Source organism: Acipenser ruthenus, chromosome 3, assembly GCF_902713425.1.
Source record: "Acipenser ruthenus chromosome 3, fAciRut3.2 maternal haplotype, whole genome shotgun sequence".
Taxonomy (NCBI): domain Eukaryota; kingdom Metazoa; phylum Chordata; class Actinopteri; order Acipenseriformes; family Acipenseridae; genus Acipenser; species Acipenser ruthenus.
The window spans coordinates 9,025,957-9,049,199 of record NC_081191.1 but is presented as its reverse complement, the minus strand read 5'-3'; the positions used below and the strand labels follow the sequence as shown (position 1 = coordinate 9,049,199).

Here is a 23,243-nt window from a genome sequence, read left to right as displayed (position 1 = left end):
TATCCGCTCGTGGTTATCCCTAGCCTACAACCTCCGATAATATTTCTAAAATGTATTTCAGGTATGCTGTATGCAGTACCTTTATGAACAGAACTCCTTCATAAATAAAGCAAGGTTTTAATCATAGGCTTAACCCTAGACCGAGGGTTCAATGATAGTATTCTGTAGCCTGTAACCACAGTATTCAGAAATTATGTCGGTATTGATTATGATGAAAAGAAAAAACCTTAAAAGTAATTTCTTTGTGGAAAAAACAAACAAAAAAACAATCAGATTAGCAACATTAGCAACTAGCATTTTTTATTACTTTATGGATTGGTATAATGCAAATAGGAAATGATTGTCGAGTGAAGATAAGAAAAGTGATATTTATTTACAGAATTATTACATTTTTAGTTTTAGCTGAACAAGTATTTGCTGCACCTCTTTTTTTATTATTACATAACTGTCAGACAGTCGAAAATGATAAAGGCATGTTTTAAACAGTGCAAGCCAAAGAATAAACCTGCCCATTGTCGTTGAATAGAACAAAATATGGAATGTTCAAAAGACATTGGCTTCTTCAGATTCTGCAATTTGAAGGCACTTTTCCCAGGTTTCTAATATAAGCAAAACAGATTTTACAGGCCTGTTTTTGGTTTTTAGAAATAGCTATCATTTTCTCTCTTTTTATACATTTATACAAAGTATTTTTTTCATTATTTTTTACAGATAGGTTTATCCTTCGTTACACGTCTTTCCTGAGTATGGACGCTGGTTTCTGTGGTGCGTCATAAGTGCGCATGCTCGGAGCTGTGATCACTGTCATGACTATCCTCGTTTGCTAAGGAATCTGCTGAATGGTGGAGCCCTGCCATCCCTGAGAACTCAGACGGAAGCAGCGTTCCCTTTTTCACATTCACAAGTTCTTTCTCTCGAGACACAGCTCCTTGCTGGCCTCCTTTCACTCGCTTCCACTTCATTCTCCGGTTCTGAAACCAAACCTTTACCTGGAAGAAAACAGGAAAGTGATATGAGAAAGGATCACATGGTTCTAGCCCTTGGTGTAAGCGCACTTATTTCTGACTGTATTCCACAAGAAATATTGATCAAAAGCTATGAAGAACTGAATTAGTAATCACCACTTTCAATTAAATAAAGGAAGTTCAGATTAGTATTGACATGCTTGGGCAGACTCTGCCATTCAGATTTGGCATTCCTTTACAGAAAAATAAATTTAAAATAATGTAACCATAGCAAACAATAACACCTAAATTATAATATCAAATAATAATAAAGACATTACACCAAGTTTTATGTTCCAGATGTATTTCTCAAACAACTTTGCAAATAATTCAGTTATTTATAAAAACAAATCCTCAACATATTTTCTCATCTTTAAAATACTAAGTGCTTATAAATGGCTTCCCATGGCTTCTTTGAAATAGATTAACTAAGCAGGGAAACACTACATAATGGGGGTTATTTTCATAGGAGGTCCAACTGTTTTTTTTCTGCACCCCTGTTTTTCCCACTGATTCAGACGTACAGGGGTTCCGTCCTGTGTTTGTATTAACTTTGAAATGAGCAGCCTGAGACGATTTATCCCCTGAAATACCCCAGGGCCCAGTTACTTATCCAAATTTAGCTACATTTGTGCATAATAATAATAACAATAATAATAATAATAATAATAATAATAATAATTATAATAATAATAATAATAATAATAATAATAATAATACATATTAGCGAATAAGAAGCTAGCCAATTTCAGCATGGTGTCAATGCGGTAATAAATACGTTGCAGACATATGCTTTTAAATAAAATGACCAAACCATCCACCTAATATAAACATGGTATTTGAGTAGAATTGTACACAGTTGTTTTTAGTTTTAACTAGGATTTATAATAGAGTGTTTAAAGTTGTGGATGAACATACTATAAATACAATACATTCCTTAAAGTAAGTTAGCTTTCATTTCTCTTCAGGGACTGTCTTCAGTTTAACAATACAGTATTGTGGAGTGGAAAAAAGAAAGGAGAAAGTACAAACTATTCCTGGAAAGTCTAGACGGCAGCAGGAGATTGAGCGCTTAGTTAGAGAAAGGAGGCAGCTGAGGAAGCAATGCAGGAGAGCAGAACAAAATCAGAAGGAGGCACTCAATCTATTACAAAGGGTCATAAAAGATAAGCTTGCAACATTGCGCAGAGCTGAGTGCCTATGGAAACGCTGCAAAAAGGAGCGTGCGAGAACTAACTTTTATAAAGACCCATTCTAATTCACCAGGGAGAAAAATGGCACACTAAAAGCAATGAAGTCTGAGCTGCAGAGATATCTCGAGAAAACGCACACAGATTCAAAAAGGCAGGAGCCTTCAGACATCCCACCTATCAATCCACTAGAATACCAAATGGAGGACTGTGCACCTAAGTGGAAAGATGTAGAGCAAGCTGTGAAAAAGGGGGTCATCATCTCCTGGGCCTAATGGAGTTCCATACAGAGTGTACAAGAGTGTCTCTGGTGTTCTACGAATCCTGTAGGAAGTGATGAAAGTAGCATGGGAAAAACATGTTGTACCATGAGCATGGAGCTGAGCAGGTGGGGTCTTTATACCCAAAGAAAAAGACTCTACGAGTATCAATCATTTTCACCCTATTTTCCTGTTAAATGTGAAAGGCAAGATTTTCTTCAGCATTATTGCTCAGAGATTTAAGAACTGTTTCATTGACACTTCAGTACAGAAAGCCAGTATTCTGGTAGCTAGTTTCCCAGGATGCTTAGAGCACATCAGTGTGATCTGGCAGCAAATTCAAACAGCTAAAAAGGATAGGAAGGAGCTCCATGTGACATTTCCTGGATTTAGGTAATGCATACGGTTCAATACCACATGAGTTCCTAACTGAGGAGTTTAAGTGCACCAAGGTTTGATAGGAAATGACATTGGTAGAGTCACACGACGAATGTGTGAGGGAGGCAGCACCTGTGTTGAAAACTGGAAGTGGGCAGCAAAGGAAGCTGTGGAAGATGCAAAGGCTGCCCTTCGTATCAGTGATATCATGGGACAATACAGCATGGAAGAGGGTGCTTTGGTCTCAGTTCAGCTCCTCCTACATGGCACAAAACAGCCCCAGATCAACGGAGGATGCTGGTAGTCAACGAGGTGCAAAAGCAGAATGAGAGGATGAGGTGCATAAAGGCAGTTTACCAGGCAACAGGGAGGATGGACGAGATGGGAGAGTGTGGAACAACGCAAGATCGGCTGGTGAGATCTATGGACAATGGAACACAGCAGGATCAGTTTCCTCATCAGGTCAACATATGATGTTCTCCCATCACCAGAGAGCCTTAATCTATGGGTAGGAGAGGATCCATGCCACCAATTTTAAAACCAAAACTCTTCTAGATAACTGGAAGCTGCTACAGATGTTGGACAACGGCTTATTTTTCCACCTGAGATTGCCACCACTAACCTTTGACCTGATATTGTCTTGTGGTCTGGATCAGCATGCCTTGTTCACCTGGTAGAGTTAACAGTGCCATGGAAGGATGCTGTGGATGAGGCATATGAAAGGTAGAAACTTTGGTACGCACAACTGGCTGCTGAAGCGGAACAGCGAGGATGGAGAGTCCAGGTTTACCCAGTGGAGGTGGGGTGTCGAGGATTTGTGGACCACTCCACAAACCGGTTTCTCAGAGACATCAGATTCAGTGGTCAAGAATTACGATGCATAGTGAAGAACTCATGTTAAGCAGCAGCAACTGGCTCTGGTTGAGATGAAAAGATTCTGGTTGGGGACCTGAAGCATTGTAGAAAGAAAGCAACGTCGATGTAAAGGAAGGTAAGTAAGCTGGGCTTAGCTGAATGGGGGACGGAGGGGGGTGATGCTGGGACGCGAGAATCACTGTCGAGCCCTCTTAAGGTGTTGTGGGCTAGTCGACGAAACACCAAGGATGGAAGGTGCTCACTTGAAGACCCCAGAGAAGTACCCTACTCAGCTCAGTGCAGACGGTTGTCATGCTGATGCGCTAGGGAGGCCGCTCAGTGGGTGATCCCTGGAGCCAGCATTGCAGCCTTTGTGTGCTGATGCCCAGGGAGGCAAAATAGGCTGATCCCTGGAGCCAGCATTACACTTCAGCCATCAACACCAGACAGAGGGATATCTACATCATCAGATGGAAGGAAATGCAGATGGATCACATTAGTTTACAGTAAACTAAGCTATGTCTTAGTTGCTGTTTATCTTAGCAAGAGCTGAGTCCAATATCAGAATGAAGTTTTAACACCTACTCTCATGTAATGGAAATCATTATTCAGAATTTCGATATACAAAAGGTTTACTTGATTAAAAAATTATTTATTTCAGCACATATTATATAAAGCCTGTCTTCATCTGTGTTGAGAGAAAACATTAAGTGCCTGAAATAAATGCTAAATTATTCATTTAAACTTTTTGTGTACATCCAAAAAAAACTTTTCATTCATTTTCATACACTGCAGTTATACCTCCTTTCAAACCTATAACTCCCATAATTTGTTTGTTTGTTTTATGTTGTCCTAATTAAATACGCGACTGGTAGGACTGAATAAAAATAAGAATTTGCCCTTGTGTTTGCATTTGCTTTTTGACTCATTTTTCCGCAGGTCTGGTACAAATTTCGATTGTGTTTATTTAGCATTTGCTAACACAATTGAACCGGAAGTATTATTTTGATGGATAAAACCGCTTAAATGCTCATTACCTATTGACTTAGAACCACAGAAAATTATGCATGAAATGTGATCCGCCGGCGCATAAAACAGAGGATCACGTTAGAAAATAGGCAGCTATCTTTTAACGTATTAACAGGTGGAAAAATTCAGCAGTTTTTGCCATTTCCACAGAAAATGAAACCCCTTTCCAAAATCAGGCTCAATATGTGGAGAGGAAGATTCGAATGTTTGCATTTGGCAGCTATTTGTATACCAGCAATTATAGACTGATATATTAGGCACATCTGCTCTCTGGCTTCAAACTTTTCCTTCTTTCCCTTAGTCGACAAGTTGTTTAGTATTTACGTCTCCCAGACTGATGATTAAGCTGTTGCTTAAAAAGGTTGACGCTGCTTGACCCTGTGCTATGTATCTCCACGGGACTTTGGAAAAGGTTTGTCCCGTCTGATTTATTTTAAGGAACACTGCCGTGCCCCTGTGATCATGGGGTTAGAGAGAAACCTGATAACCTGAGCATTTATGTTGGGTTTTGATGATACATGGCTTATTATTGATTGTAAATACCACAGTGACAGGTTAAGGTTTTGACCTAGAACACCAAAAACAAATATTTATGACCCTTCAGCTGCTTTTAGGCATGCTGTACATTTTCTACTCAGTTAGTCCAGTTTTTTGTATCAAGTATTTCAACATTAAATCATTAGAGGATAGGTGATTCTTTCTCCTGCTCACCACAAACTTGAATGTTGGTCTTTTTTGTTGTTATATACTATTATGATTATTTATTTAAAATATTTTGTGAAATACATATTTTAACCATTCAGTGCTGGATAAAGGTATACAAAATATCCATTCAACACAGCAGACTGAAACCAGTCTATATGTAAAATCTGCCAGAGTCAAGTTTGTGAAAACATTTGTCCTACTTAATGAAACAGGACCCTCCCTGCAGTTTTTACATTGTTTTTAAGGAAAGAAATGCAGGTTCGATTTTCATAACCATGATGTCTTCCTTTTTGTTTCAGCTGTACAAATAAACAGTAATGGCAGATAGAACACATACAATACTGATGACCTTTTGAACTTTTGTCGAATCCCATTAGTGTCCCATGCATTTGCAAAGTTTGTGCAAATTACCATGGGGCCACAGTTTTTCTTGTTTAATTAATAGATAGATAGGTCACCCAATGAAAAAGATACAGATGGCGGTGCTATTGCTATAAGTAACATGCCATACTGGGCAATCTGTGGTCTATTTTGGATCTTGCTGAGGGAAGTTTTCTAGGAGTATAGTCAACACATGACCACACAAACCTAGATACAGGATCCAGATATGTATAGCTATGGCGAAACACTTTGCATCACCCTATAGAATGAACAAATTTTGCTTCATAAAGTCCAATGAAACCTGCTGAATAATGTTACGTTAACATATTGAATTACATTCCGCTTTGTAGTTTTCCATATACTTAACCAAAAACTGACACAAATTAAAAAATGACATTTCAAAATTTAACATGAAATACTGTACTACTATTATGGCTTCTGGGACTCTTGCAACATCATTTTGTAGTTTCTTTTATATATTAAATAAAAGATCTAAATTATGTTCCTAAAGTTTTTGTTTTTTAATTATATCTCTATCCTAAAATTCTATGTGATGCAAAACTTTTGGCCATAGCTGTATGTCTGAATGGAGGCCAAACTGACAGGCCTTACTCAGGTTATGTCATGTTAATGTCTAGAGCAAATGTTTAATTTGCTACTATACATCTATTTCCATTACAATTAGTAGTAGTCATAATTAATATTAATGAAACTGTAAAGAAACATTGTAATGGGATAATTAGAGACAATGAGAAACACGCATTAGTTTCCAGAGATTCTAAGCACTTTGGGGATTTGTTCTCGTAATTCTATATGTCCTCTAGAAGTTAGTTGTGTGCTAGACAGAGCTTTGCTGGTCCTGTCTGTTACCTGGCTGAAAGAAGAGCCAAGAAACTGTGTAGAAAAGTGCAAAATAATATGAAAGAGCAACATATAAATACTGATAAGAAATTCTTAAATGAAACTACCAGTAAATGTTTGCTACTGTATCTTAAAAGCAAAGGAAGAGAAATTGCTTTTGGCCTTTTTTTTAACTGCTTTTTTTTGCCAATTTTTGCTGGTATACACATGTTTTCTCAGAGTGAACCGCCACTTAGTTAGAGTAAGTATTTTGTTCACAAATAGAAAACATATGGCCTTTTTTTACTTGACTAACATTGTAAAGGAAGTCTCTTCAGTTTACATTGAAGAGAAGGCACTATATTGGTACCAAAATGTAAAATAATTGCTTTTACCTTTTCATCTTGGGGATTTGAGAATGTATTCCAGGGTCAATAATATACACCCTCACTGTGTCTTCCTGAATAATAAAAATCTGGCCACCATCTGCAGCTTTAACGGCCTTGGCATTGGGATGGAATGGGTAAGGAGTTTCTAGGGACCATTAATCTTCCTGAGTTAGAGTTCAGTCAAGTTCATAGCGTGGGATTATCAACTGAGAAATGGGTTAAATATATGTGGTAGCTGAATATTATGGCTCTTGTAATGGCATCATTCCTTCCTTCCAAACAGCAATGTGAGAAAGACATTTTCAGGGTTGAAGACCATGTGAATTTGAGTCACAGGCACATAGACATATAATAAAGTATTAATTTATTTTTGTATTATTTATGTATGTGTTTTAAAATTTACTGTGCCCAATTATTTTACCCTACTTTTCTCCCCAATTTAGAATGTCTAATTGCGCTCACTCACTGCAGCAATTCCCCACAATAACTTAGGAGAACTGAATCACCTTTACATGATTATTATTGTAAATATTAATCATACCTGTCTTTCCGTGAGATCTAGATTCACAGCTATTTCATATCTTCTCAGTCTTGTCAAGTAATTGTGATGGGCAAATTCCGCTTCAAGCTCTCTGATCTGTTCCTTGGTAAAAGCTGTCCTTTCTTTCCTGGGTTTGTTGCTCACATCTGACTTGTAGTTCCCATCTTGGGAGTCTGAAATTAGAAACAGAACATTTTCCAGTCACCATATAAAATGTAATGTGATAAACTGCAGGTGCATGCATGAAAAGAGTGAAGGAAGAAAGAAAATCAGGTAAGTGAAACAATTAGGGTTGTCAATCACTTTTATTATTCTGCTATTGTTTATTCACACTTTAACTGGTTGCAAGTGGCTTTGAGATGTGTGATTCTGAACATGTGGAACTGGGTTTTAGCAGCTGTAGTCACATCATACGTTGGCTTTTATATCGTTCAATGTGGAATTAATTGCTTTTATATATTCAGTATGGGATAAGCTTTTTTTATATATATTTTTCAGTTAGGAATAAATTGCCTTATAATTTTCAGTGTGGAAAAAGTAGTAACATTTATTTAATTATAATTGCCCCCAATTCATCAAGCTGTTTCTTTGTATGATTCCAAAAAAACAAGACTCCTAACATCACAATAAATCACATTGCTCTTTTTTTTTTTAAAAAAAAATGCATTTCTTGAGATATCATTTTATGTTTATTTGTTCTGCTTTTATAGATATTTTTCAATTGTAACGTTGGAGTAAAAAATCAGATTTACTGTCTGTCAGCATATTCCATCCAGGGTCTAACTGCTCTGCTGACTGAAGACAATTACTGTACTGGAGCAAAGTGCAAACCGTAGTCTTGGGAAGTACTGATCTACAGTACTATCCAAGTGGGTACAAAAGACACAACAGAGTTGCTTGTTTGTTGTAATCATGATAAAATCCTTAAAGGCACAGGACAGAGGATAGTTAATGTTATAAGCTAGCATCAGTTTAATGGAAAGTCCCACTAGGAATCCATCATTAAGGATTTTTAGCTTTGCAAAACAGTTCATTCTTGAGTATCTCAGCATGCGGCACAGAGTGACCTATAAAACATTGACCTCATTTAAACATTACTGCTATTGTAAACCCCCTTGAGGTTAGGGCCCAGTGGATACAATATATGTTTGGAAGAATAAGGTTAAAGTTTGATAGGTAGTTCAATGTCATGTGTGGGACAGTGTCAAGATAGGGGCATCAAGAACAAACAATTTAAGAACAAACTTCCTGTAAATATAGAAACATCACTCTGCACATTGCAAAGTATGTCAAGTTTTCTATTACTGATGACAAAGAAATATTACTTTGTTAGTAATTAGTTGTATATCCATATTGTTATCTTTATAGATTTTGCTACAGGAATTTTGTGTGCTTTGATTTAGCCGAATGATTATCTGTTTGTGATAAACACTGGACCAGTTTTATTAAATTGTGATTCTCCGTAAATATTTTCTTACAATTGTCTCCTAACTGTTTATTGGATGCATCCCAAACCACAATTAGACAGCAATAATGAAACACAATTGTGGGTAAGAAGAGTGCTGAACTTCTGAACATCTATGGAAACACATAAGCCACGTTACAAATATTTATTATATACACTTTTTATATGAAATCAATTTATAACTGTAATTTGTTATGTAACTTATATCATAGAATAGAAAAAGATGTTAATGTTATAAACATGTTTTTGTTTAAAACAATCTGGTTAAACATATAGTAGAAACTGGGTTGAAGACATGTACATGTGATTTAAACTTATTTCAATGATATAAATACTCAACTCAACAGTGAGTTGAAAAAAAAAACTTCCCATTTTTTCACTCTGGAAATCTGGTAATCCTAAACTGTATGGATAGTATGAGAAACTAAAGCTCTGACAGAAATGTAATCAGCCACCAAAATCCAAGGCGAACGGGACAAAACTCATAAAAACAGTAAAATATATTTAGTATTTTCTCAAATTACTTTGTTTAATGCCGACAGTAGAAAAGTGCAGAATTGAGTATACTGTACTTTTCTCCTACTGTCATTAGGCATTCAAGAAATGTATTCATTAAATTAGCAAAGTGCTTCCCCAGTTCTTTCCTCCACAGCAATAAAACATGCTATTAAAAATCAGAGCAATAAATCAATAGCTGCCATATTTTAATATGCCTTGCAGGACATTGTAAACATCCAGTTCACACACCATATAAACGAGTCGAGCGCACTTGGACACTACATTGTAAACACAAATTCGGTCCTGGAAAAAATTGGAAAATAACCAAAAAAACAAACTTTAGCTCGTATCCAAATGAACTCGCAGATAAGTGAACAGCAAGCAAATTGATACATTGTTTCAAACGAAAAGAACCAGTCCATTTGAAACTGACCCAGTGTGAATGCTGCCTAAGACCTTACAAAAAGAATTTAACTTAGGTCCAACAGCACCAACCAAGCACTATTGATAGTCTAGTTTAGAATTCAATTTAGCATGCAGATTAGATATATTATTATGTAGACACATTAACTTGGTGCCACTAATTGTTAATTAATTATCTAACCGTTACATACTTTGATATGATAAGTGTTAGTGATATACAAATAGTGCTAGCACTTTAGATTACCGGGCATGCTGTACATAACCAAGTAATAACATAATAATAGCCATGTAACTACTAACATTTCCTTCCCATACATAGTAACAATGGGTGGAATAAATGTGTAATTATATGGGAATTACATGGTGTTGCATGTAATTAGATCAGATAATAAAATGTAATTCAAAAGACTATTCCCATTTAATTTTGTGGAGTAGTGGTTAGGGCTCTGGACTCTTGACCGGAGGGTCGTGGGTTCAATCCAAGGTGGGGGACACTGCTGCTGTACCCTTGAGCAAGGTACTTTACCTAGATTGTTCCAGTAAAAACCCAACTGTATAAATGGGTAATTGTATGTAAAAAATAAAGTGTAAAAAATAATGTAATTGTATGTAAAAATAATGTGATATATTGTAACAATTGTAAGTTGCCCTGGATAAGGGTGTCTGCTATGAGATAAATAATAATAATAATAATAATAATAATAATAATAATAATAATAATAATAATAATAATAATAATAATTTGTTAACACATCAAGCAAGAACCATATAAATGTATCCGTGTATTACAATGTAATTACACGACTATTAATACTGTATAATCTAAAGCGCTATCTAATTAGGGCTGGGACCAAATCAAAACTTTGACAACCCGCTAATCGCACTTAACAAAACTTTTGTAAGTATCTTATTTCTTCTATTCATAAAAAGAAAACGCTATTAAATACAGTTTTGTTAAGTGCGATTAGCGGGTTGTCAAAGTTTTGATTTGGTCGCAGACTAGGTCTATTGAACTTTTCTGTTCACATTCGAACATTGTTGCAGATCAAGATAAAAAATAAACATTTGAGAACATAGGTTTTGTAATGTAATGTCTGGTCATATTGCTTTTCACTCTCCCATTTTTTTGGACCCGCCTCCTGAACAACTCCCGGGACAGATTTTCTCCCATATTTTGCTCAAAACTCTGTTAAACCCCTTTATGTCAGCAAACCTTTAATTTCTGCAAAATAAATGTACTGTCTGTGGTTACTGCAATCCCTGTCTGTACCTAGCAGGGTTTAGGACCCAGGGGAGCCCTGTGGCAAGTTCACATACATCACATAAATATTGATGCAAATTTCAAGCTTCTTGGACAACAACATGTTCTCACGTAATCCTAAACTATGTTGGAAAGAGGCATACTTTCTGTAAACTATGCAGGACTGATTTTAACGGTTGGACCTGGGAGCAAGAATTATGTTTGTGGTAAGCATGAGAGATCACAAAAACACCAGTAATTCAATTAATCAGTAATTCAATTAATCAGTAATTCAATTAATAACATCTTTCATTGCCAAAGGAAAAATGCAGACCAAGAAAGTTACATATGCAAAGACCTTTACATGTGACTAGTTTAACAAATCTGTATTGGACAATGAGGTGCCGTTTCAGAGAAAAGTATGTCAAATACAGCGAGTGAAGGGTCATGTTTTCGGCATGCAATGAATCAAGTTGCAGCGAGAGGGCGCCGTTTCAGACAATGCGCATGCATAACAATATGGGACTGTGCTCAAAAAATAGCATTTTTCATAATAATTCCGTACTGTCATAATTTGTCAATGTTGCAGTTTTCTTCAAGAGACCTTGGGCAAAAGTGAAATGTGCTTCAAAAGTTTGATGCATTTTTTTTTTTAACATAGCGAAACTCTGCAAAATAAAACCAGCGAAATATGACAGGGCTCCATTGACTCAATAGAAGCATTTCTCCCAAGCTCTATATATCCCATAATCCTTTGCACTGCAACCTGATTCCTTGCGCGCCAAAAACATGACCCTTTGCCTTTTGTCTGAAACAGCGCCTCACAGTAGACATGTTCCCAGACTCACAAATTGTAAAGTACTCTGCAGAAAAGTCTCACAAATAGTGAAAGGCGCTTCTATTGGCAATTTCAGCATCATTGCTTTAGAAATTCAAATTGATTGATAACGTGTTAACATACAGCAATAGTGTGTTGGTTTAAATGAGAAGATATGAAATGTTACTGACAGTGGTATTAGTGATCCGTCACATGTGCAGTGTAATTAATAACGTTGCTGTGCATTTTTTTTTTCTTTTTTTATGATGGACTTTTCTTCTTGTTATAAAGTAGGTGCCATAGCATCCTTTAGGTTTGTTGCGTGATGAAAGTTACAATGCAATGGCAACTGTGTATGCTTTGCTGTCGTGTAAAATCAACTACGGTGGGCATGTTTATAAAGCATTGGCTGCTCCCAAATCAGCCACCTACAACTACCTCAGGGGCCAGGAGAGAATTTGATTGTGAAGCATTTCATGGTTGTTTTTCCGTTTGATATTTTTCCTTTTTAAAAGCAATTAGATGAAGACCGTATCACAGTCTATCATTCTACCAAGTGGTATAGCTGTACGCTTTTGCCTTATGTAGGTATTCACTTTAATTCAGGCTACTAAGATTTCCGTTTACAAAACCTTATTTTGAAAACTCAGTGTTGACATGTATGAGTATGTCATCATCCATGCTAGTCTGTTGAAAGTACCAATACTTTTGGGCTTTAGTTAGCTTTTCTTCTGCACCAATCTTTATGTCTTTGTATAGTGTTGTACCATGCTGCCACATGAAACAAAAATCTGTATGATATGGTCATTCAAAAATGGTTGTATAATAATGTATTTATTCACTTCATATTTGGCAGTCCTATCTGAGTAACAAACCATCAATTATTTTAGTTCTTTAACTGTTAAGAACCAAATCATTGTTTTTCATGGTTAGTTAATGTATTTATAAACTTTTAAAGCATTTTTTGTCTTTAAAATGCCTTTAAACAAACTGAAAAACATTTACATAAAACATTTTAGTAAACTAGCTGTTAACTGTTAACTAACTAAAAAGGTGGCCAGTAAAATAAAGTGATTCCTGAATATGTAGTTAGTGTAAGCTGCAGGGGCTGCTTTTGATACATTTACACTATAGCAGGAACATATATGCCTATAAATGAAACTAGTGCAATATGTAACAAAGCAACATTGTATCAATGCATACAGTGAGTTTAGAACAATGTGTGCACACAAGCAATAACTGTCGAACAGGATGCTTGTGAAAGTGATTGCTCACAAAAAATACTAAAAACACTTAATTTACTTAGTAGTTGTATTTCAAAATCCATCCAGGCCTGGGTTGGCCAGTATATACTATATATTTGCCAATAATCTGTAGCAGATGTGCCATTTTTCAGCCACAGCAATGTACCTTTTTTATCTTTATTTGTGGTTGAATCATAGTTATATTCAGACACAAAACAGGGTCATTGGAATGATACTACTTGCATTATCGCTTCTCATAATTATTACTTAAATGTTTAAATCAGTTCTGTAGATATAAATCTGTGTAATAATAGCTACACTGCTAAATGTTTTCTGCTCTAAATCCAATGGTGAATCATCCCATATTAAGATATTTGAGATGACATCATCCAATAGCAAAGCCTTGTTTCATGAATCTGTTTTTTGTTTTGTTTTGTTTTGTTTTTAATAATCAAGTAAATTCATGCGAATACAAAATACCAATTTAATCTGATTCAAGTTTCAATTCTGTTATCAATCTAGCTTGATCCCAAACATGTATTACTTTTTAAAATAAAAGCTATGGCACAGCTAATTAGGAACGAACACAACAAGTCTTAACAGTGCACTGAGGAGCTGTAAAACAAACTGAAAACATATTTTTAAAAAAGTCTGAACAGAGCACCAAGGATCTGTAAAACACACAAAAATACTATATATACTATAGAAATATAGCTTTAGAAAGAAAAACAAAATCTCCAGAAAATGGTGGTAACATTTGTTTGGTAAATCTTATAAAGTGAGTATGTTATTAAATGTCAGGTTTTACTGTACATTACTTTATCACTGTCATTTAACTGTGCCACTTTATCTCAAAATATCTACTGTGCTTATTAAATGTATTTGGGTAGAAGGAATAGATGACACAGTGGAAAAATCTTAAATTCAACTGTTCTGGCAAGGTTAGGTTGCAATGATAAAAACCTTAAATTGATAAAAAGCATTTCTAATATAAACATTATTTTCACACAAACCAGACTAAGGGCCGGACCAAATCAAAGTTAGCACTTAGCGAACGAGGCCGCGAAAGCATTCACTGTAACAAACACAAGAAAAATTCCAAGCGAAATCGCGCAGAACCAAAACAAGCCCTTTTCGCCCTTCAAAAGCAGCTATCGCTTGTTGACTACAAGTGGGTTGAGAAGGGGGAGTGAGTGGTTTGCTATCGCCCGACCTATAAAGGTCATCTCAGAAGCATCAAGATGATGTTTGAAGTTTTTAAATTTGCTTTGGGTTTTCGACAGAAGAAATAATAATAATAATAATAATAATAATAATAATAATAATAATAATAATAATAATACAACTACCCGACTCTGCCCATTTAAAAATAAAAAAAAATCTGCAATCAACTTTTTTTTTTTTTTTTTTTAATCAGCATTTTAATTTTATAATACACGCAGTTTCTTTGTTAACCTTTTTTTTTTTTTTTTTTTTTTTTTTAATCTTCGTTCTTGTGCAGTTATTATACAGCCTTGTGCACAACAGGGCTCTGGGCAGCACCGTGCCGGTAGGGTACGAGGATGCTGGCATTGCATGGTGCTGACACAAGCCAGGGCACGGTATGGATTTTTACAAACAGTGACAGAACAATGCAGCACGATGCTGCAGACGTCGTGGAGACGAGGTAATTGCCAAGTGTGTGTGTGTGTGTGTTTTCTTTCAAACTCGTGTCCGTATTTTTCAATATTTACACAATAACAAAGGAAATCCGTGCGAGTATTATAAAATGCTGATTTAAAAAAAAAAAAAAAAAAAAATTGGGGTGATTAGAACATACAAAAACCAAAGTAACACTGTCGCCAGGATCACTGCTGGTGTCCTAGGGAATAAGTTGACCGGGAAATAAGTTGATTGCGCAAGCGCAGTAATACAAAAGTAGGCAAAAGTAAGGCAGGGCAACAGTTTGATTGAAGGGGAGGTTCACTGACATTTTTATGTGACGGTTTTATTTGCAAGACTGTGTGTGTTTGTGCCACTGTGTTTTTGTATGAACTTTAAAATGTGCGATCGACGACTCTTTATATGGTAAATTGTTTTAAACCCCTGTCTTTTTATGTTTCTATAACATCGTTTTCAATCAGATGTAGTTTATGTATGATCACGGAGAATTATTTATATATTAAATTATTTTACACGTCAAAATGTTGTTAATCAAAATTAAAGTGTTACACATACAATTATGTTTACTTAAAAAAGGTTCTAGGTTTAGGGTTGTGGTTTTTAAATTAGGATAGGGTGAAGAAAATTAACCACAAATAGCCAGACAAAAGTTTTTTTTTTTTTTTAAAGGAATGGTGTCATGTACTCAGTTTGGTAATTAAAAATAATCTCTCATGTTGCTTGCACACAATACATTAACATAAATAAATGCCATATTGTTCATAAACGTGAAAATTGTATTCCTTGCAGTAATATATAGTATTACTAAGAGATACGATTTGTGAGGAAAAAAGATCATACAGTATATGTGTATATCTACATGATTTTAAATCGTGATAAATCACTTTAGTTCAATATACTGTATCTCTTTCGTGTTATGTCTTACATGGTTGTGGACTACAGGAATTTACCAGTTTTAAAATTGTGCTGATATACAGTAGCCTACATACAGTGGTTTGCAGAAGTATTCACCCCCTACCAATAATGTCAGGTGAAATGTCTTAATCAGACATTAGGCACTTGTTGTATCTAGATATTCAGCTGTGTGGTGTTTATGTTTTTGGACTGATTGTCTTTCTTCATCAAACTAGCAAGAGGCAAGGTTTACAGATTATTTTCCGACCATTGACTCCTTCATAAGATTTCTATTTTGTAATGCAAATTCTAATTTCTCGTGAAAAATAACCTATTCCCTGGCGTTTGGACAATGGAAGTGTATTGTTAATATAAATATATTTATATATATATATATATATATATATATATATATATATATATATATATATATATATATATATATATAACATGTGAAGTAGTTTATAGTATGTTTTTTTGTATTAGCTGTATGGATGTCACAGTGAGGTTGTGTGGGCCCTGTTGCCCCCCAGGAGGCCCTTGTAAAAAAAAAAGTATTGAATCTCAGGGGCATTTATCCTGGTAACATATGTTTCATATAAATTCATAATAAATAAATACCATAGTACATAACCTTTGCAACATAAAATAAGGATGTACAGTGACATATAATATAAAAATAAAATATAAACTTTTACTACATACACACTGGACAATATATTTAAAATTCTACTAATGATACTGTTCAAAGATTGTTCTAGCAGACAGACATGTCAAAGTAATAGAGAATGGGCTAAAACTTTCAATAGGCCAAAAAATGTATGATCATAAATTAGATACCCCAGTGAACAGCCTAAAAAATGCCACCTTTTCACATACATAATATTTTAAGGAAAGCCTGTTAACTTTTATACTCACCTTTTAAATCCTTATGCTATTAGCATACTTTTTTATGAGATTAAATCAATTGCCATTGCTGCATTGATAAAATGCCATGCTCATTTTAAGCCCTTTCTTCTGAAATATAAATAATTCAGGATCATTATTCAAACGTTTTGTTTTAGATGAAAAACATGAGTGGTCATTAATTGATTAAAAGTACAGAACCGAAAATAATATTAGGATTTTTCAATATGTAATGGATAGTTAGAGATTGTGTTGCTGTAAACTGGAAATACAGTTTAGTGCACTTGTTTCAAATGATATAATGTACAGGACAGATCTTTCTAGGAGGTGTAGAAAAAATATGTACTTCTTACATGGTGGTGTCAAATCTTGGCAAAACTTTTAAGGAGGTATTAAAATGGTATGTTTTAAGTTTATTAAGGTGCAAATTCAATGCCTCTGTATGGCAACTGACTTTGAGGGATCTTCTATTCCACAGCACTCAGAAGCAACTAGAAGCTAATAAAAAAAACAAACTAGAAGCTAATAAAAAAAGAAATGTATCGCACACCATTCAGACAATGTATATTAGCAACTTCCCTTTAAAAAAAAAATGATGATGTCATAATTTAATCCTAACAAATATTGCTTAACATTAAGCCTTTTTATTGCATCAGTCATTTGGCCTTAAATCACTGCATGTATTTTCAATAAGTGGTAAACTTGAGTCAACAGTGTCTAGTCAGTCAATCTAAATAGTGGCAGATTGTCATACTGTTACAGAGTTAATATACATTTGTGTATTACAGTTATGAAAACCAAACATAACAATGATGTGTGTCTCTTTAGAGCATTTCTGTCTATTGAAAAAAGCAGGGAGGCTGCATTTAGATCTGCCACCATTTAGGTATATTGAATACACCCTAAAAAGTGGGGGGAAAATAAAGAAACGATAATAGTCTATTTCTTATTGATTGCCTTTTATAGCAAATAAAGCCTCCCGACTCTCCAAACACAGAATATTCTATTTATTTTATAGATTTACCTTCCAAATGTTCGTTGATAAATATGTACATTGATAGGTTAGATTCAGGTCGACTGACAGCGCAGAGAAATCCTGAAGATCAAGAATCCAGTCTCTTATGGTCGCGTGTTTCTGCCAGTTCCCAGGCGAGGTACAATGAACTGTCCTGGTATTTGTACTATTTATTTATTTCTTAGCTGACGCCCTTATCCAGGACGACTTACAATTGTTACAAGATATCACATTATTATTATTATATTTATTGGTCATTTGTATGACCCAATCTCTAGCTACCGCTTGCGGTTCATTAACAACTGATTGTTGAGACACCGGGAACCAACGAAGTACAAGAAGCTTGATAAAATGCAAACTCAAGCTGTGCAACAAAATTGCTATGTGTAGGTATTCTTTATGCATTACATTTAAATATCATGCATTATTCATATTTTTAACACCCAGGCTGCGACCAAATCAAAACTTTGACAACCCGTTAATCGCACTTAACAAAACTGTATTTAATAGCGTTTTCTTTTTATGAGTAGAAGAAATAAGATACAAAAAAAAGAAAACATTATTAAATTCAGTTTTGTTAATTGTGATTAGCGGGTTGTCAAAGTTTTGATTTGGTCCAGGCCCCAGTATGCAGCTTATCGGCAGTACAGTAATGTATTTGTCATGATTTTAATGCATTCTTTTGACAGTGAAGGTAACTGACACAAACAGCAGTAGGCATAAAACTGTTGTCTCATGTGTCATGGTACAGTATCAATCTCCTCAATTTAGAACAGCGATATTTGAACTGGCTTTAGTGATTTAGATTGCATATTCCACATGAAGTACTAGTAGGGTTTCTACTGTTTGCTCAATACAATTGCAAGTTATTAATAAAACCTTTTAAAAAACCTGCATATATACACGATTGTAATGCAATGCACACTAGAATAAACAAACAACAAAAAAACCCTTTAAAGTAATAGTAAAGGTGCACAAAGTACAACATAAATACACAGTACCCGCCGTTGCTCGGGGAAATTAAATATTTCGTGACAAATTGGGGAACGGTAGCCTTATGGTTTCCTATAGCTTACCGATCTTGGGTGTCGCACAATGCGCTCGGACCCCTTTCCCTTTTTTTAACTTTTTTTTTTGGGGTTTTGCCATTTTTAATTATTTTTATTTTTTTTGGTTCTTTTTAGGTTTTGTGTGTTTCTTTAATTTGAGATAGATGGCTACTGTAGTGATCCAACAATGGGGTTACTAAATAAAGTACCCCGGCGGTCAAAATTTTGGATCCAAACATAGCCCTCGACCTTCCCCTGGATGAAAGAGGAGGCCATGCACAGTTTGGCTGCACTGGCTCCTGCGGGGTCCGAATGCATAAAGGAACAGACAGACAGACAAACTTTGTTCTTTATATATATATATATATATTAAAGCATTTTTTATTTACTAATTTACTTCTTTCTAAAACGTGTGTAAATTTAAAAAGATTTTGCTCAGGGCTATTCATACACGCTTGAGTCACTTAAAGACTGTATTTTATTTTCAAAGTCTGCTGTTAATTAACCAAGAATGCTAATTTAAGGGTGTGTATGTCTAAAGGCTCTCAATCCTGTAATGTGGACAATAAAAGCTGTACTAATTCCAATTCACATTTTCTATTTAAAATGCATTTGTAGTTATGTAGCATTTAGCCTGCTGTTCAGTATAGTTTCTATAACAGGCCTTACTTTGTGTGTTAATAAACACTTGAAAGCAATAACAACCAATGTTCCAGACATCTTACAGTTTATTATTACAGTTTGAAAACGTAAATAATATGTTATAGGCCTATTATTCAATTCAAACAATATATGTAGCTTTTATGCTGTGTTTTACAAAATGCGTAAAACAGCTTACTTGAGTAGCCAACTACTAAAGTTAAAGGCTTTATTGGGAACATTATGATCCAGGGTAGCTATCCTTATATACTTAATCTTTTTTTTTTTTTTTTTTTTTTTTTTTTTTACTTCAGAATACTACGCAAAGTGAAAAAAAAAGTATTTAAAATCATAGTCAATGTAAAGCAAACATGATAAACATAAAGCATGGTAAAGGCAAATGTAATAATGTATACTTTTAAGGATTATTATTATTATTATTATTATTATTATTATTATTATTATTATTATTATTATTATTATTTATGAGCAGAGTACCTCTAAAAAGTAATGTAACCTACTCACAGCTGCAAGGGCATAAAAGCTAATGACATACTGTACTTACACTACCATCCGAAAAGTATTACAATTTTTGTTATATAATTATGAAGGCTATAATAATCTTTTCTGTATAATTATGATTTTTAAACAGTGTTTTTTGTTAGTGAGGCTTCTTTTTTGTCAGCAATACAAGGAGCAGTCTTTTAAATACCATGGCTGCATGGTTTCTATCATAAGTCACTGATCCTTTCACAGGACACTGAATTTTTACAATGCACCATTTACATTCAAAGCATAAACATGTCCAATATATATAGTATATGTGCAAACATCCAAGAAGATAGAAGTTGAATGAAAAGTAAGTGCAGTCTATTGTTTTTCATAGTTTTTTGTGAAATACAGCTAAAGCTGCAATCTTTTAAGATGACTCAGCTTTGCATTAATGTTAAAACACTATTGGTGAAGCATCAGGGTCTCATATAATTAAATGACAAGGACAAAGTGGGTAAACGGTTGTGTAAGTTTGAGTTTTAAAAAAGCTGCATTTTACACAGTTCTCAAGTACACACAACAAATTCCCCATAATTGTGTACACAATTCAAGACTACTATATTTGTATTTTTTTTAATTTATTATTTTTATATTTATTGCGTATTGTATATTCATACAGACATTTTGAAGTATAGATCATTTCTACAGCAGATCATTTTACTGTGAGTCAGCATGTCTGTGAATGTGTGACTATAAAGTTTAGAAGTGCATACATTATGTGCAAACATACCAACTTGAATCATTGCCTTACATAGCATATATTTAATAGTATGCAGATTTATGTCTTACCAGAGCTGTCACTTTTCCTTTTGCCAGTCCTTTTCTCTGCCTCTGCTGGGGACAGAGCCTGTCTGCCAAAGTCCCCTGGTACACAAGATGCCCCTGTTGGGGTGCTGGTACCCAGGCTTGGTGTGCTGGCACACAGGTTCGGGGGTCTGCTCCCCAAATCAGGAGATCCTGAGTCTGGGGGCTGAAGGCAGAGGCTATGTCTGGTGGCAGCTGAGGGAGAGGGCATCTGAGGAATGTTCCAGTTAGGCTGAAAAGCCTGGTGGTGGTGGTGCTGCTGATTGTGTTGCTGGTGATGCCCTCTGTGATGCTGACTTGCAAACAAGCCCTCGTCATTGGAATATCCAGCTATAATACAGGACGGCGAGGAGGTGGACAGGTCCGGGTAGGACACATGGTCTGATCTTCCGTGGAGGGCTAGAGACGAGTGGGAGAAAGCCGGGTGCAAGCCCTGTGCAGGGGCATGGGGGCTGCGCAAGCAGCCAAAGAGTGTGTGATCCATGGCATGCAAGTGTCAGGTTCCAGAGGAAAACTTCAGATGATCCAAACTACAACACCCTTTTCAGTTTTCACCTCATATGCTCAGCCCCCAAAACAGCAGATACCAACTTTTCTTTTTTTTTGTAACGGAGTTCAGATAATCCAAATCATTCACAGCAGTTGCCAGGCTGCATTGGATAAACACACATACCAAGATAAGCTGCTGAAGAGTTTCTCAGATGACAGGAGGGGAGGTTGAAGCTAGCAGAAGGGGGTTCCAAGGAGCTGCTTTAAGGGGGAGAAAGCAAAGGGGATGTTATAAATAGTGTGTAATGTGAGCTGGAGGCTGGGTCAGAGACTCAGTACTGACCACATGCATGTGATCTCCCTCCAAAATACCATTTACAATAAATCTGCAATATTAAAATGGCTTTATCTTAGAAAAGAGTGTGATTTATTTTAGATATAGGTTCTCTGTGCAATATATATTCTTAACTCTGTATAGTATGCTGCTGTTTAATACTTTCAAGTTCAATTTGAAAAGTTTGTTGTGCAGTTGTTGACAGCAATTTGCAGGCTATGATATCTAATTAGCTGTTCTGTTTTGAACAGATATGCCTCCACTATGTTAGTACAGCTTACAAGGTATTATTAATAGTTTCCAACATTAATATTTAATATTTTGGTCTGTAAAATTGAATGTGAAGTGTGTAAAAATGTAATTCCATACTTTCCTTTTTATTTAATCTTATTAAAATATCTTTAGAATAAGTTGACAATTTTATGGCTCAGTATATTTAGTATATTTGTTCTCTGACTGCCTGCAGAAACACCACACCCGAAACCCACTGGTAAGTTAAAAAAAAACAAAAAAACTCTGTTTACATTTCAGATTAGGGCAGTTAGTTACACGGTAAAGTTATATGTTTATTTAGTCATTCATTCCATATTAATACACGTGTGGTTTCTTTCTTTCAGCCTTCTTATCTACAGTGTTACGTGTGGCACGGTTGTAGTGTTTAGGGATTGAAAAATAACTTGTACATTCAAATGATATTTTTTAAGTGGTTAATTTGTTAAAATCCACAGAAGAAACACACCTCTTTTGTATGGAAATGTGTTTATAGTTGCTGTAATATTTATGTTGTTCATAAGCAATTAGGGGGAATGCTGTAAGGTTGGGGTTGTGTATACAGAACTGTAAGTTGACTTACAGATTTCTTGTTCCAAGGTGTCAGATACTAACAATGTGCTCAACACCTTCTCACAAACCTGTGCCCTGTCAATCAGCTTCCAGGAACTGGGTTATGTACGTAGCTGTGAAGAAATACAATTACTCAAGAGGCTAAATCTAAGGGATAGACAAGTGATAACCTGTAGAATGTTTTCAATAAATAAGAAACAACTTGTAGAACTGCTGTATTGTATTGTAAAATGTATTGTACTGACCAGAAGTTATTCTTGCTTTGAAATGCTTAGAAAAGTATGCATTTTTGAAAGATATATATTTTCTTATATTTTATACCAGTGTATATTTAAGCTTTGTTGAAGAACACTATGCCTGCCTATTAAAATACATATGATATCCCGTGTACTAATTAGGTGACATTTTGGAGTAGTTTTATAATATAATATTAAAATGAGGTAAGGGTAATAGTTACTCAACTTTCAGTAATGCAAATGGTTTCAGGCTGGCTTGAAAACCAATTAATACATGCTAACATGAAAAAAACTAATTATAAGTGATTTAAAGATAAATAGTTAAATAATATGATTAATGAAATATGAAATTACTATGTACTGAATTACATTACTATGCCATATAAAATTCAAAATGAATAGCTAGCAAGCTGCATTGTATTGTATCAATTTAAATGGAACGAAAAGCACACATTTTGCACAGCAGCAGAGAAAAGTAAAACAGCAACCTATGTATATATTGTTGCTTACAATACCCAACCATCTCATGAATCTTTTAAATTATGAATTTTGAAGCCTCTT

General features: G+C 35.0%; 1 protein-coding gene across 1 annotated transcript; it reads right to left on the bottom strand.

The window, feature by feature from the left end:
- Positions 1-348: 348 nt before the first annotated feature.
- Positions 349-21,541, bottom strand: LOC117394301 (homeobox protein MOX-2-like). The gene is made up of 3 exons (XM_033992427.3): positions 20,766-21,541; positions 7,573-7,745; positions 349-989 (listed from the first exon to the last, which is right to left on the bottom strand). Exons 1-3 carry the CDS (start codon positions 21,262-21,264, stop codon positions 771-773), a joined length of 891 nt encoding a protein of 296 aa, XP_033848318.2. The 5' UTR covers positions 21,265-21,541; the 3' UTR covers positions 349-770.
- Positions 21,542-23,243: the final 1,702 nt, after the last annotated feature.